The following is a 12978-nucleotide window of genomic DNA, read 5'->3' as shown; positions in this document are numbered from 1 at the left end:
CCTCGCCGAAAGATTCTGAAGAGATATACGCGGCACAAACGCACGCCACGTAGAGCACGGGTTTGGGATCAGCGTCGCCCCGCTGTGTCCGGACATCTGCTGACTGCGGATCCATGCGGGAGACGCACCCCCCCCCCCCCCCCCCCCCCATCACTGCTACAGGGCTTAAGGAACAGGAGATTGGATGGACCCCGGACAACGGGCCAGTGGACAGGCTTATAATGCAATTACTCTCCTTCCTTATTAAATCACTTCCATCAGCTACATTGTTGGCTGTCCGTGCCGCAGTCGATCGCCGATACGGAAACGGGGAAGAAAAGGTCAACGTGAAGCCTCGTACTGCGGTTTACCCCCGAGAACGTGCTGCCGTGGGCTTTTTTTCTTGTGTTTTTTTTGGAAAGTTGTGTTACACGTCAACTTTTTAAAGTGTCCGTATCCCCTTTCTTAAAACCCCACAATAACAATGCTGCAACCTGATAGTCTCGCACGCCGTCCACGTCCCTCAATGAATAACAAGTGCACCTCCTGAAGCCACCTCCTGAAGCCATTTGCTTATAGGTCAAAGTGCATACAAACAGGCCTGCTGTCTGTCTCTTGCTGGCGTCAGGAGGGTGTGGTGTGGATTAGGGAAAGTTGTGGTCAGTCAACGTTGCATTGATTTATGAACTTGAACTCTGAGCTGTGAAGTTAGCATATCTATCACTGATAACCGATGATTACCCTCAAATCTGTAAAAAAAACAAATACGTTTAAGTGCTTTCATCAATCATTTAAACGATGACTTCCTCCAACCTAACTGGACTGAAACACTCTGATTTCAGCTCTGATGGATGTCCGGGTGAAAGGGTTAATTGAATGTGAGGAGAAAAGTGCCAAAGACAATGTGAAATAAGCCATCAAGGCCCCATGTTCGCTCATTCGTTTAGTGGGCATGAGTTAAAGCTAATGAAGCAAATGTAATAGGCCCCGTCCTCTCATTTCTTGTTGCATGACAAGTCCATCGGCAATGTGGCAGCAATCAGTGCTGAAGCATGGAGAAGAAAAACGTGCACACAGAAGCTATATATTTCTCAGTGTGGTTGCAAGTGCACACACAGAGAAAAGGGTATAGATCCTGCAGGTCTGCTAAATACGTGTTAAGGTTAACAACAAGCCTGTCAAAGTGTGAAACAAACTGTATGACCTAACTACATTCAACAAGATATTACAGGTAACAAAAGACAATCATGCGCGAAACTATTCTTTGATTTGAATTTCAGGACTAATTTTCTTTCTTTTTCCTTTTAGGGGCAGAAGACCAAAGCGGAGGAGTACTACCTGAGAGCTATTCAAATAGACCCAACTAAAGGAAACTGCTACATGCACTACGGTAAGAAGCGCTATCAAAGCTTTTTTCCATCTGTAGAAAAAGGTCAACTTTTTCATTATAGCCTAGAATCATTAAAAATGGACGCCTGTGTCCTCGTAAATTCCTCGCCGCTTGGTTGACAGGGTTGTGAGGAGATCATTTAAAGACCTCCTCCACCAGCTACAACATGCCTGATTGCCTGTAATTCCTCTGCCATGCCGCACTTGTAGGCTTTACTGTAATGATCGGGCTTTGCTGCAGTAAGCGGCACTCGGCATGATCATTAGGCAGGACTCTTTTAGACCCTTTGGGTCCGAGACCTATTCTTTGTAGTTCCGCCTTCAGACCCGTGGTCATCAAACACACCGGCTCCCCTTACAACTCATTTTTTGCACCACCTCAGTTTGTGTAATCTGATACCAATTTTTCACAGCGGCGTGCTAATCATTTAGAAAGTGTCAAATAATTGTTGTTTTTTTCCCCCCTTAAACACGCTAGTGGACCTCTGAGATCCACGCAAGGCCTCCTTCACCTGAGTGTGGAGCCGGGGATCACAGTTTACCCAGAGACTTAAACGCCGCCGTGCTGCTCTGCATGCCAATATATTGCATATCAGTCAGTAGAAACGGGCTCATTGCTGCTCCACGTTTTCAGGATATTAATCGGAAATGAAATCTGTCCTGGCGGCGACATTGTCCCTTCTCTCCTCTTCCTTATCTCCCTCGCTGGGTATCTCAAGCACGTTGCTGCCTTTGGACCGAGCGGTTTCCCTCCCGTTACACTCTCTGGCTGTAGGTGATGTTTACTTGGGCCGGTTCCCCCTCTTTTATCGCACATCGGGCCGCTTTCTGCCTGTCCCGGCTCCGCTGGATGAGCTCGCACGCACAAAGCGCGAGCGGAAGCGAGGACGGAGAGGGTGATGGCTAAGACGCCCGCCCCCCCCCCTCCCCTTTCCTGCCATTGTCCCAGATGCAAACCGTCCAGCATGTGACCCGGTTGTAAATAGGCTGCTTTCAGTCAGGGGGAAACCCCACAGTGGCCCACAGCGGCGAAGTCATGGACTCACCGAGGTCATTTGGAATCATCTTCTGAGCGCCACCAAAATAACCGTTTTATCGCCTCTTTAAAAAAAAGAAAGAACTTAACATAACTTCTACTAAAACTTCACCCCCCCCCCCCCCGAAAACAAATGTCACTCCTCTGTCCTCCCCTCTCTCTCTCCAGGCCAGTTCCTGCTGGAACAGTCCCGTCTGGCCGAAGCGGCGGAGATGGCGGAGAGAGCTGCAGAGCTGGACGGCTCGGAGTTCGACGTGGTCTTCAGTGCCGCTCACATGCTCAGGTGGGCCGAACCGCAGACGCGCAACCAACCACACGCACACACGCACGCGCATTTTTCTCTACTTGGAGAACAGAAAATGGAACTGCTGCGTCGGTGAAAGCTGTTGCGCGTTACGCCTACAAGCAGCAGTAGAGTTTCAGTCCTTCGTGAGGCTTGTAGAGGCCCCCGTTGGAGGGTTTCCCCTTAAAGTTTGGCGAGCATGTGCACAGACAGCGAATAAGTCTTAAAACACGTCAAAGGGGTCTGCAAATGTGCTCTGCTGCCAGCGACTGGTGGAAATATTGGAGCATTGTGCCGCCGTTCCTTTTTCGCTGTGCATATCTGGAGAAGTCATTACTACCCTCGAGCATAGCATCCATCGAACTTTAACGCCACAGAGGGCTTGTGAGAAGTTAAAAGTCTCACGGCTTGGTTAAGGCATTTTTTTTTTGTTCCTTTGGGACAGAGTGAATCTAAATGACGGATCATTCTGCCGTATTCTGGATGTTTTTAACCAAGACTGCAACCGTATAACGCTATTTCTCCAATAAAGCACTTTGTTTTTACATGTTTTGGGTTAAACCGTAGTGCTTCTCTGCCCAGTTTAACTCTCCATAAACCCCTTAAACTCCATAAACCCCTTAAAAATCCTAATTTACTTTGCAGCACTCGACCAAACACAACAAAGACCGAGGAGACGAGCTATAAAATGATCACTATGCTCATCGTCATCGACTCCACTGAACCCCTAATAAAGTGTATTGAGACTTGAGTCACCGTCTCATAAATATGAATCACCATGATGGGAAAGAATGGTTCCCCTGATTTTATTAACTTTGGCACCGCACAGTCTGGTTCATGCACTCATTGTCATTTTACAAACCCGGCTGTAACACGCAACTGGTTTGGTGCCGTGTTTCTGGCACAAAGATCATTCACCTCTGTTCATTATACTCTAAAAAATGATAAGCAGGACATAATGAGTGCAAATCAGTGCCCCACTACGGCATAGAAACTGGACACAGCATTTCCGCAGAAATCATTTTTCTTTTACTGGAAACTAAAGTCCAAGGTGAAAATGCCAATACTGTTGCTGGCAATAATCCGTTTGTTTATATTTATTTAAGCCAGTTTATAACTTTAAGGGGAGAAATGTACTATATACTTCTTTCAGGCTTCTTGCTAGACACGTGCAAACAGGGGTGAGGGTTCCTAAGGGGACCTTGATTCGTTCACAAACCAATAAAGGATGTGATTAATCTGTATTGTACCTGCTAAATATGGAGCTGCATTTGATTTATACAGTTAATCTCTTAAAATTAGATAAAAAAATAGTGTTCAACACCCAATTTATGTAAAGAAATGCAGGATTTTAGTCTCTACGTTGAGATTTCCAAACAAGTTTATCAAAGAAGTCTATTCCTGTGAAAAAGTAAAATGATCAGAGTATTTTAATTGCTAAAGAAGCAATATAATATTATTTACATAACCCCATTCTTACTCCTCTCTCTGTGTTCTTCCTTCTCCTCAGACAGGCCAGTCTTAATGAGGCAGCAGAGAGGCGCTATGAGCGCGCAGCCAGCCTCAGACCAGATGTAAGTCCCCGGCTATAGTGGCCCTGTGGGGAGAAACACACACACACACACACACACACACACACTGTGAATTCAATTCACCGCATAATTTACGTTATCATTCCGACACAATACTATAAGCAAACAGAAGTTATCTAATGGAGAACTGTGTTCTGTTCGGTGGCTTCAAACTGGGAAAGAGAAGCGTACAGCGGTCGCTGTCGAGTTCGCCCATTGGGCTTCCGATTCAAACACTTGTTCACCGCGGTGTAGTTTACCCGGACAAAGCCCCCGAGGGACGCCGCGCGTCTCGATGTCAGCGTTTGAGGAAGTTGAGGCCTATCATTTCCAGTTCACGTACATCGGCCACTTCAAAGGCGAAGGGGGTCACTTGGAGTCACAGGATCTCCGTGTTTTCAGACGGGCTTCCTGCAGTCATTTGTTCGTCTGCTTACCCGGGGTCGTATATGTGATTTATGTTGCAACAGGAGAGAGGGCGTTGAGGGTCGGACTTCACTGGTATATTTAGTGTTACTGTACATTGCCACATGCTGCACAGGGGTGCTCCCCACCGCGTGTGTGTGTGTGTGTGTGTGTGTGTGTGTGTGTGTGTGGGGTACTCGTGCTCATGCGACTGTGGCGTAGGCGTCAATCTACAAAGTCATTTTAGTCGAGGGAACAAGGGCGGTGCGAAATTCCAGGGTTTGCATACACAACTACGTCATTCCTGCACCACTCCGTGGTAACTTTTTTTTTTTTTTTCCCCCAAAATTAGCTGAGCTACTCTTCAATTATTTTCCACATACCCCCTAGCTACTGCAGAAGCAGCAAATGGGTCTTCTAGCTTCATAGATAAGATCTGCCTGTCTGTTTATATCCTGGTTCGGCCTTAAAAGCAGAGTAAATCCGTAGATAAGATCCCTGGTTGTCCATTTTATTTTGGAAAGCTGTGTGTTTACATTTTATTCCTTATAATTGGCACTCTTTTCCAATTGCCACGGGGACATTTTCAATGCACGTGTCTCAGAAATTTCACCTTAATTCAGTAGCTCTGAGGGCACGAAAGTTTTCAGCTTTTGCTGTTTATGTTAGGAAAAGGGAATGGTTGTGGGCCTCTGGAGTCCAATTTTTCCCATTGCACACTGGAATGATTTATTTATGCCGAATATAACCAGACAGCGGCACATCTCAAATTTAACGCCGTACTTTGAGCAGAATAGGCAGTTTACTGGGGAAGCTGGGAATTAAGAAGCGTGATCAGTCTACAGTATGCAAACGTATCCCTGCAAATACAAAAGATGACATCATGTACTAATATTTGACTAAAGAGTTCAGATTTACTGCCTAAACATTTGCGTGTTGAGATGTGCAGCATTAAACCTGCAATTCTTCACTATTCATTTTTGAAATGTTGGCGTTAATAGGATTCAACTTCATATCAGACCAAAACACTGTATTTATTTGGATGTCTGGACTCTAATTTATAACTTCCAATATAATAATCGTTCACTGAAGTGCACAGAGCAGCATGCATGTATAGAACTGAAGATCAGATGCAGCAGCTTTATAATACTCCCTTAAGGTCAAGAAGAATTTAATCACTGTGATTGTAGTGCATTAAGACGTCAAAAAAAAGGAACACTGCATTACTCTCCGTCTGCCTTCCTGTACACAGAACACAAGCAGGTCTCCATTTCTGATGGTTTCTCCCGGTGTGTGTGTGTGTGTGTGTGCATTGCATATCACCCAGTTGTTTAAAATGGCAAACGGCCTCTCATTTATCCAGCTTAGTACGTCTCGGCTGGTACAAAAAGCAGAGAAATGGTTTGGAGAAACTTAAGATACAACCTCGTGATAGAATCAATTGTTGCCTTAGGTGAGAAAAAAACAAACCGACTGAAGTAGCGTAGCCCCTCTCGCTCTGTCAAACTGCATTGATTCAGATGAGGTGAGAAAAACAAGCTGCCACTACCGACTCTCGTCTCTTAACACCCCTTGAGAGGTGGAATGTAAACGAGAGAAATATCAATGTGGGACGAACACTTTTGTGTTTGGGGAGAGGAAATCGGGGGAAGCGGTTGCCAAGTTGCTAACCATATGTCGTGCGGCGGGTACGCCGGCCCGGGAACGCGGCCAGTTGCGGGGGGATGAGGTGCCGGTGACTTTTAGGATGGGATTCGGGCGCGTTTGTTAGTTGTGGCACGCTGAGAGTGATGCCTAAGGATCTGGATTTTGTAGATTTCCGCGACTGGTGAACTCTTCACAGCCAGATGGTTTCGATATGCAGCATCAGAAGATGGGATTTTATTAAATCGGAATCCAGATAAAAAAAAGTTGGCTGTTCATTTATGAAAGAAATAAAAAAGCAACCTATTTGTTGACTGTGGCCCTATCTGGACATGTTTTTTTGACCATGCTAATGTGCTGCAACAATTACATTTCATGCATGTTCGACTTTCTAAGCCTGGAGCACATTTCCCCAAAGCCCGCGGCCTTTGATCCACCATCCTAAAATGTTTGCACGTCTCACGTAACCGCCCGTGTCAGCTGCTGGACCGAGAAGGGCGAGTTTTAAATAGTCTGACATGGACACAAGTACAGTAATCCTGTAAGCTCCACTCAGTCTCCCTTTTCCCGCCGTGTGTTTGGCCCTCTCCTAGTACCCGGCTGCTCTGATGAACCTCGGTGCCATCCTCCACCTCAATGGGAAGCTTCCCCAAGCGGAGGCCAACTATCTGCGCGCGCTTCAGCTCAAACCCGATGACGTCATTACCCAGTCCAACCTGCGGAAGCTGTGGAACATCATGGAGAGGCAGGGACTCAGGGTCCAAGCACGGGCTCAGGATGCGGAGAAGCGGCCTTTGAGCTGAGGGATCTGCTGCCGCCGCCGCTTCTTCGTTGCCTTGGTGATGTGTCCTGCAGAGAGGGAAGCAGGACAGGATGAGAAAGAGCTGGAGGCCAGAAGCTCTCTCTCTCTCTCTCCTCCAGGACAACAGAGATTTGTCCTTAAGAGATGTGGCCTGGGATGCCTGTGGAAGACATTTCGAGGCTCGGCCTGTAAGAGCTCCGCCCGGTAATATGTCACCTGCGGCGCCGTACGGCGGCTCCAGCGACTGATGTTACCTTTTGTTATTGAATTTTATAAAGCAATGCTCAACGTCTTTAAAAGATGCACTGAAATCAAAAGGCCAATGATCGCAAAGTTCAGAAGAAAAAAAAAAGCTCTCAAACATTTGTTGATTGTTATCTCGCTAGCATTAAAGACTTGGGTGTGTTTTGAGGCAATTGAAAGAAGTGCATTTAGAAAAGGTACAATCATTTCACATTGAAAACGTAAAAAGAAAATAGTGGATTAGAAAGAAGTGAGTTTGCCAAACCTGACTTCTGCTTGAGCGTAGCGGCTCGAAGCTACATTAGCTGCTGCAAGCATAACGCAACCAAATGTCCATCCTACCTTTTGCATTGTGGGTAACGCAGGAGAACTTGCAACGTAAATACAATACTAACTGTCTGGCTCTGCTCCATTCATTTAATCCTTAGTTGTTCTTTTAAACTGTCCATCTCGAGTCTAAAAATGTTACAGGGTGCTCTGCCCTTCAAATTTGACGGGTGAGCATAATAAACACAGCATAACGTTAAAAAAGAGGCCACTGCTAAGGCATCTTCTTTAGGTATCCCCCTCGAACTCAGTGGTTTGTAATAAGCTGCTCCACCAATTAAAAGACCAGGTTAAAAACGTAATGCATTCGGCCAATTTACATTCTGTTGCCTGGGTCACTAAACATTGTTTGTCGGCGTTTGTGACTGAAGACATGAGAACACTCGGCGGGATGATTCCTCAGCGGTGCCAAAGCCGGTACCGAGTCTTCAACGCCTCCCGTGCCAAGCAAGAACCGAAGGTGTGACGCGTTCCCCGTGTCCCAACGTTTCATGTGGTCAGACTTAATTTATTAATACGTGTTTGTTTCGCGTGAAGATGCCAACGCTGTGCCGTCGCTGCGGCGGCACGCCGCCCCTGTCTGGTTTCTCCACGTAGACGTCACTACGCAACATGAAAAGGACATTAAACTGTTTGCTTCTTTTAAAAAAAAATTGTGTTTTTCTTCTCTCTGTTTCGGGGAAATCAGGTCTTGGTTCCTGTTTGTGACGCAGAGAGAGCTTCTTTAAAGTGATGTTAGACGTTTCCTGATGACGGTGATGTTTGGTTAAATTATACAAAATGTGGAGCTGGAAATGTTTTGTGTTTTTGTAAAGAAAAGTTGTTGCTTTTTTTCATAATAAAAACACGACTGCTGCTGTCATCCGTGTGATGTCCTGCGGGAAGCGTGTGCCTCTCCGCGACGTACATTCAGTCCGTCAACAATGTGTATTTCTGTAAACAAAGATTAGTCACCGAGCTGCTATTCGGCTCTTCATCCCGTTCCCGCGTATCAGCATTCACCACCATCTGCTTCTCACGGCAGAGAATATAACCGGCAGTTGTTTACATCCCCAAAGCCTATTTACAATATTACAAACTACTAAAGCTTTTGTGTGGAATAGAACCTCTTCTTTCCTCAGCAGTCATTTGGACCTCGTGTGTAATTAATAACGGCAACGACGGGGAGGCAGGAGTCGTCTTCAAGGTTATTAATTACAACTGTGAGCACGCTGTTCTATACTTAAGCTCAATGCATATTAACTAAAGTCACATTGTTGTTACACCAAATGCGGTAATATTTCAAGTTTTAAAAGTTATATTCCAAGCATGAATAAATACTAGTAAGTAAATTACAGGCACATGTATCTGAGGAAGGGCCAGTTTCAGTCATATGGCATGTTAAAAGTATTTTGCATTTAATGAAGATATTTTTAAACAACGTCAAAAGGTTATCCAGTGCCGATAGAGCTAGTTGTTATTCATTCGAGACGGAAAAGAAGAGTGTCTCTCGCTCTGATGCACGCAGAGCTCTCTGAGAGGAAATCCTAATCAGTCTTCTCACAAACTCTCCTCGCTGATATCATCTGATCAACGCAGTCTGCAAAGACGTTCCAATCAGATGCCGGCCTGTGAGCACACCGAGCTGTAAATATCTAAGAAGGTATCAGACTTCACTTCGTTGACTCCCATGAATCCGTGAGCACATATTTATTAATGCAATATTAAGAACACTGAAACAAGAACGCGTTACTGTTACGCACACAAACGCCGTCTTACACTCGTCACTGAATGTTCCCATCTCGCCTGTTGGACCAATTAAAACATCATCATCTCGTGATCATGTGGAATCCACATGGACAGTAACGGCATGTCCCCGTTTTATTCAATTACGTACGCAAGCACATGGACATCAGTGTAAAATGTGTTTTGCTCGAAAACCTCATGAAGTTCCCAACAATCGAGCATGAAAGCAAGAAAAAAAACAGAGAATTCCTGTTTTTCATGAAGCCATTTTGGGCCACACCTCATCTCTGTACAGGCAATTAGGAAGGCCTTTGATAACGTCTCCTGCTTCCTGCCTGTGCGGTTCATCACACCCCCGGGACCGAGGCCAAGTTGTCTTTGTTCCAGGAACTAGTGTAAAGTAAATGAGTGTCATTTTGCATAAGCGAAACAAAACAAGCAAGTCGTCCCGTCTAATTATAGCCGGGTTAATACTTTCCATCAGTGAACACGGTCTTTACAGTACTTTGAACCAAAATACCAATTAACTACAAGCTTCCTTTGTCACTCAGAATACGTTATTGGCAGCGAGCGATGAGAATCCTGAGGGAGTAAATCCAGCTGTGCTGCTGACTCTCCATGCAGGAATGATGGCACGACCTCAAAGCGTAATGTGGACAAGTGAAAACGGATCTTTGCCAAGACTGCAAACCTCTCTTTGTAGAATGTAAACAGCGAACTCTGCTGACAATTTACCCTCGGTACACTTTCTTGTGTTTCGAGACTTGGGTGGAAGAGAATAAACCCCTAAACAAAACACAGGCATCTAGTGTCCCACCAAGCTTCATGTCCGGCATGAAAAGAAATGCTGACATGTTTCTCTCTTCTTTATTCCACCAACGTTATAATAATAATAATACTTACATTTAACATAGCACTGCTAAATACCTAAAGACGCTTTACAGAGGGCAAAGACAGACCAGCAAACAAAAGAAACAAACAGAACTCTTTTTTTGGGGGGCAGCAGGAATAGGTCCGGCCATGTCGGTGCAGGTGTGTTTGCTTCTGTTGTGAATGTTCCACACCTGCACCAACGTCACTGCCTGTGGTTTGGTGATAATTATAATGAGAATGCCCAACGTTGTCCATGAACCAACAGTCATTTCAGGCCCTTTATCCCCAATAATAACGCTGATGATATCTAATGTCAAGCAGGAATAAACACATGCAGATTTTTGTTTGGTTCTGAAAAATACATTTATTTATGAAGCTTCTTCATTTTAAGATCAAATAGAAAGCTGTTCAATGTTGAGATAAGCGTTATGGTTCTAAACAGATGTGACAAAATTCAATCTTTACTTTAAGGTGGACATTGCACCTGATCAAGATCTTTGTTTCACGTCATTTGTACTGGATCAAATACTCTGGATAGATTTGATTTGGATCAAAAATCACAAAAATCTTTGGATTTGAGCTATCATCCACACAGCTGTTGTAAGAGTTTATTGAACTGCCACCGTCAGGTTTTCGGAAAAGCGGGTGTCCAACAGTTGATTTTCCGATGATTACCCGAGCCAAAAATATGACTTTAGTACGTTGACCCTCTAAACCTCGCTCCTCCCCGTCATAAAAGGGCAATGGATCTGTGCTCCTGTTGGCGTAGCGGTCCGCGTATGTTGCATGTTTTGCAAAATATATTCCTAAATAAAAAACAACAGTAAAATCAGTTACACCTACAATTACATTTAAATTGTATACAGCATCGTGTTGTGCAATCATTGAACGTACCTCTGCCATACGTTCCCACTCTAGATAACCCTAAATCAAAGTTATGAGTGCAAATGCTGTGAACATTTCTGATTTCGGTCCCATGAAAGAGTCTTTTCTCCTGCATTTTGCCGTGGATTCTCATCAACTGCTTATTTTTCCTTTGACAAAAAAGAAACACATTTTTATCACAAACATGGTTCATGGTGAAGGTAGCGGAGAAAGACAAACGCACAGTCGTACTTACCGACAGTACATTTCCCATAGATCCATATTCTGTATCCTACTGATTGATACAGTGGATCTGTCCAGCAGACCCTCAGTCTTCACATAGTGGGCCACATTCTGATACTCGATGCTGAGCTCATTCAGAGGGATTAACTGTCAAATACATCAAAATACACATTGAAATCATGAAACTAGGTACTGGTTTCTGTTTCTTTTTCAAAGGTTTTATGAAAGAATTTGTGAAAGGTCATTTTGACTATAGAGTTGATTTATGACTCCAATAGACATTCAAGAAAAACAAAGTCTTTTTTTATCCAGAGTCATTTTCAAAGACTGTTAATTAACTTTGACAACGTAGATAAATTCAGTTTCTAAACATTTGCAGGTTTTTCTTCCAACTCTACGCTTCTAACTGCTTGAGTCTTCAAGGATGCTATCGAGCTGCGTCATCCACTGCTAAATACTCGCTTGACTGAATAGTTTTCCATTAATGATTCAGGGGTCTTCAATGTTTTTTTTAGACCCCCGTCTTCTCCATCAATTTATCCGTTTGCTACAATATGTTATATATTATAATGTGTATTTAAAGACAATAAATACAATTCTGATTCTGAAGACAAAAAAAATGGTTTAATTTTTTTTTTAATAAAAAAAAAAGAAATTGTCTTTTTCTGCAGCACCTACAAGGACCCCCTGGGGGTCGCGGACCCCCTGTTAAATACCTCTGTGTCATTATCACCTGGTAAGGACAAGCGGGGTCAACCTTTTCCCACAAAACAGGAGCAGCGCTGAAACAGGAGCAGCTGTGGAACGATAGAGAAAGTACTTTCACTTTCATTACTCAGGAAAAGAAACTTCCATTTTACTTTAATGTGCTTTTAAGCCTAATTTCACCTTCTCTCAATGTTGTACCCGCGTTGGACACTTGTTTTCCCTCCGATGGAATCAGTCCGTAGCGATGCTGTTTGACGACACATACGTCAGGTCAAATAAGTGCTATGTAGGTGAACGAGGAAACGATACGAGTGTGGACGAAGGCTACCTGAGAAATCTATCTTGATGTGACATTTGGATGAAGATATGCTCAACACCCCCTTCGAGTTTCTCGCAAAAGATTTTTCAATATCCTCACTTTTAAGGGGGCTGTCGGGGTCGTCCTGCAGCATGGACAGAAGGTCAACACAGGTTCAGTCACATATTCAGCACCACATAGATGTGTGTAAGGTAACAGATACTGTAGATAGATTTTCATTAAAGGATTAACAAAACACGTACCTCAAATCTGTGCCACCTCCCACAGTCCGCCAGGTAATACCAAAACAACGGGGTCTCTGATGTGTCCATGGGTTCCTCTTCATCATGGCACCACATTGTCAACCCAAATATGAATACCCAAACAAATGAGTTTCCCTTCAGTAAAACCGGACTTCCTCTGTGTGACTTGCTCAGGTGTCTATTAGTTGACATTGGTGTTCCTCATATGCAAATAATGAAACCACACCCCTGAGCTGGCTCTCAACAAGATAACTTATTATCAGCCTTCTCCTCTAAAATGTGTTTAATAAAAAAAAAAAAATCCTTTTGCATGCTTATGCTGAAA

General features: G+C 44.2%; 2 protein-coding genes across 3 annotated transcripts in view; one reads left to right on the top strand and one right to left on the bottom strand.

Annotated features, from left to right (window-relative positions):
• Positions 1–8541, top strand: part of LOC120817695 (protein O-mannosyl-transferase TMTC2) — a 38688-nt gene extending 30147 nt beyond the window's left edge. The window contains exons 9-12 of the mRNA XM_040174154.2: positions 1288–1369; positions 2573–2687; positions 4198–4261; positions 6901–8541. Of these exons, the coding sequence (XP_040030088.2) occupies positions 1288–1369; positions 2573–2687; positions 4198–4261; positions 6901–7110 (471 nt within the window). The 3' untranslated portion in view covers positions 7111–8541. The remainder of the gene's footprint in view (positions 1–1287; positions 1370–2572; positions 2688–4197; positions 4262–6900) is intronic.
• A 1721-nt stretch (positions 8542–10262) lies between these two features.
• On the bottom strand, positions 10263–12911 carry LOC120817698 (protein mono-ADP-ribosyltransferase PARP11-like). 2 transcript variants are annotated; one of them, XM_040174157.2, is made up of 7 exons: positions 12654–12902; positions 12421–12535; positions 12273–12339; positions 12118–12181; positions 11398–11531; positions 11172–11311; positions 10263–11083 (listed from the first exon to the last, which is right to left on the bottom strand). In XM_040174157.2, the coding sequence occupies exons 1-7, from the start codon at positions 12843–12845 to the stop codon at positions 10785–10787; spliced, it is 1011 nt and encodes a 336-aa protein (XP_040030091.1). In that variant the 5' UTR covers positions 12846–12902; the 3' UTR covers positions 10263–10784. The 2 variants fall into 2 exon arrangements, with proteins under 2 accessions (XP_040030091.1, XP_077956448.1); XM_078100322.1 differs by having other exon boundaries at positions 10625–11083; positions 12511–12535; positions 12654–12911.
• Positions 12912–12978: the final 67 nt, after the last annotated feature.

The sequence above is a fragment of the Gasterosteus aculeatus genome, chromosome 4, assembly GCF_964276395.1.
Source record: "Gasterosteus aculeatus chromosome 4, fGasAcu3.hap1.1, whole genome shotgun sequence".
NCBI classification, from domain to species: Eukaryota; Metazoa; Chordata; class Actinopteri; order Perciformes; family Gasterosteidae; genus Gasterosteus; species Gasterosteus aculeatus.
Note: the sequence above shows the minus strand (reverse complement) of the source record. Positions and strands in the feature narration are given on the sequence as shown.

Excerpts from the sequence above, each read along its gene's own strand:
- LOC120817698 (XM_040174157.2), bottom strand. The coding sequence starts at position 12,845 with ATGTCAACTAATAGACACCTGAGCAAGTCACACAGAGGAAGTCCGGTT. Across the intron at positions 12,340-12,420 it reads CATCAAGATAGATTTCTCAG|CATCGCTACGGACTGATTCC; the intron begins GTAGCCTTCGTC and ends GTCGTCAAACAG. Across the intron at positions 12,182-12,272 it reads GGGTACAACATTGAGAGAAG|CTGCTCCTGTTTCAGCGCTG; the intron begins GTGAAATTAGGC and ends ATCGTTCCACAG.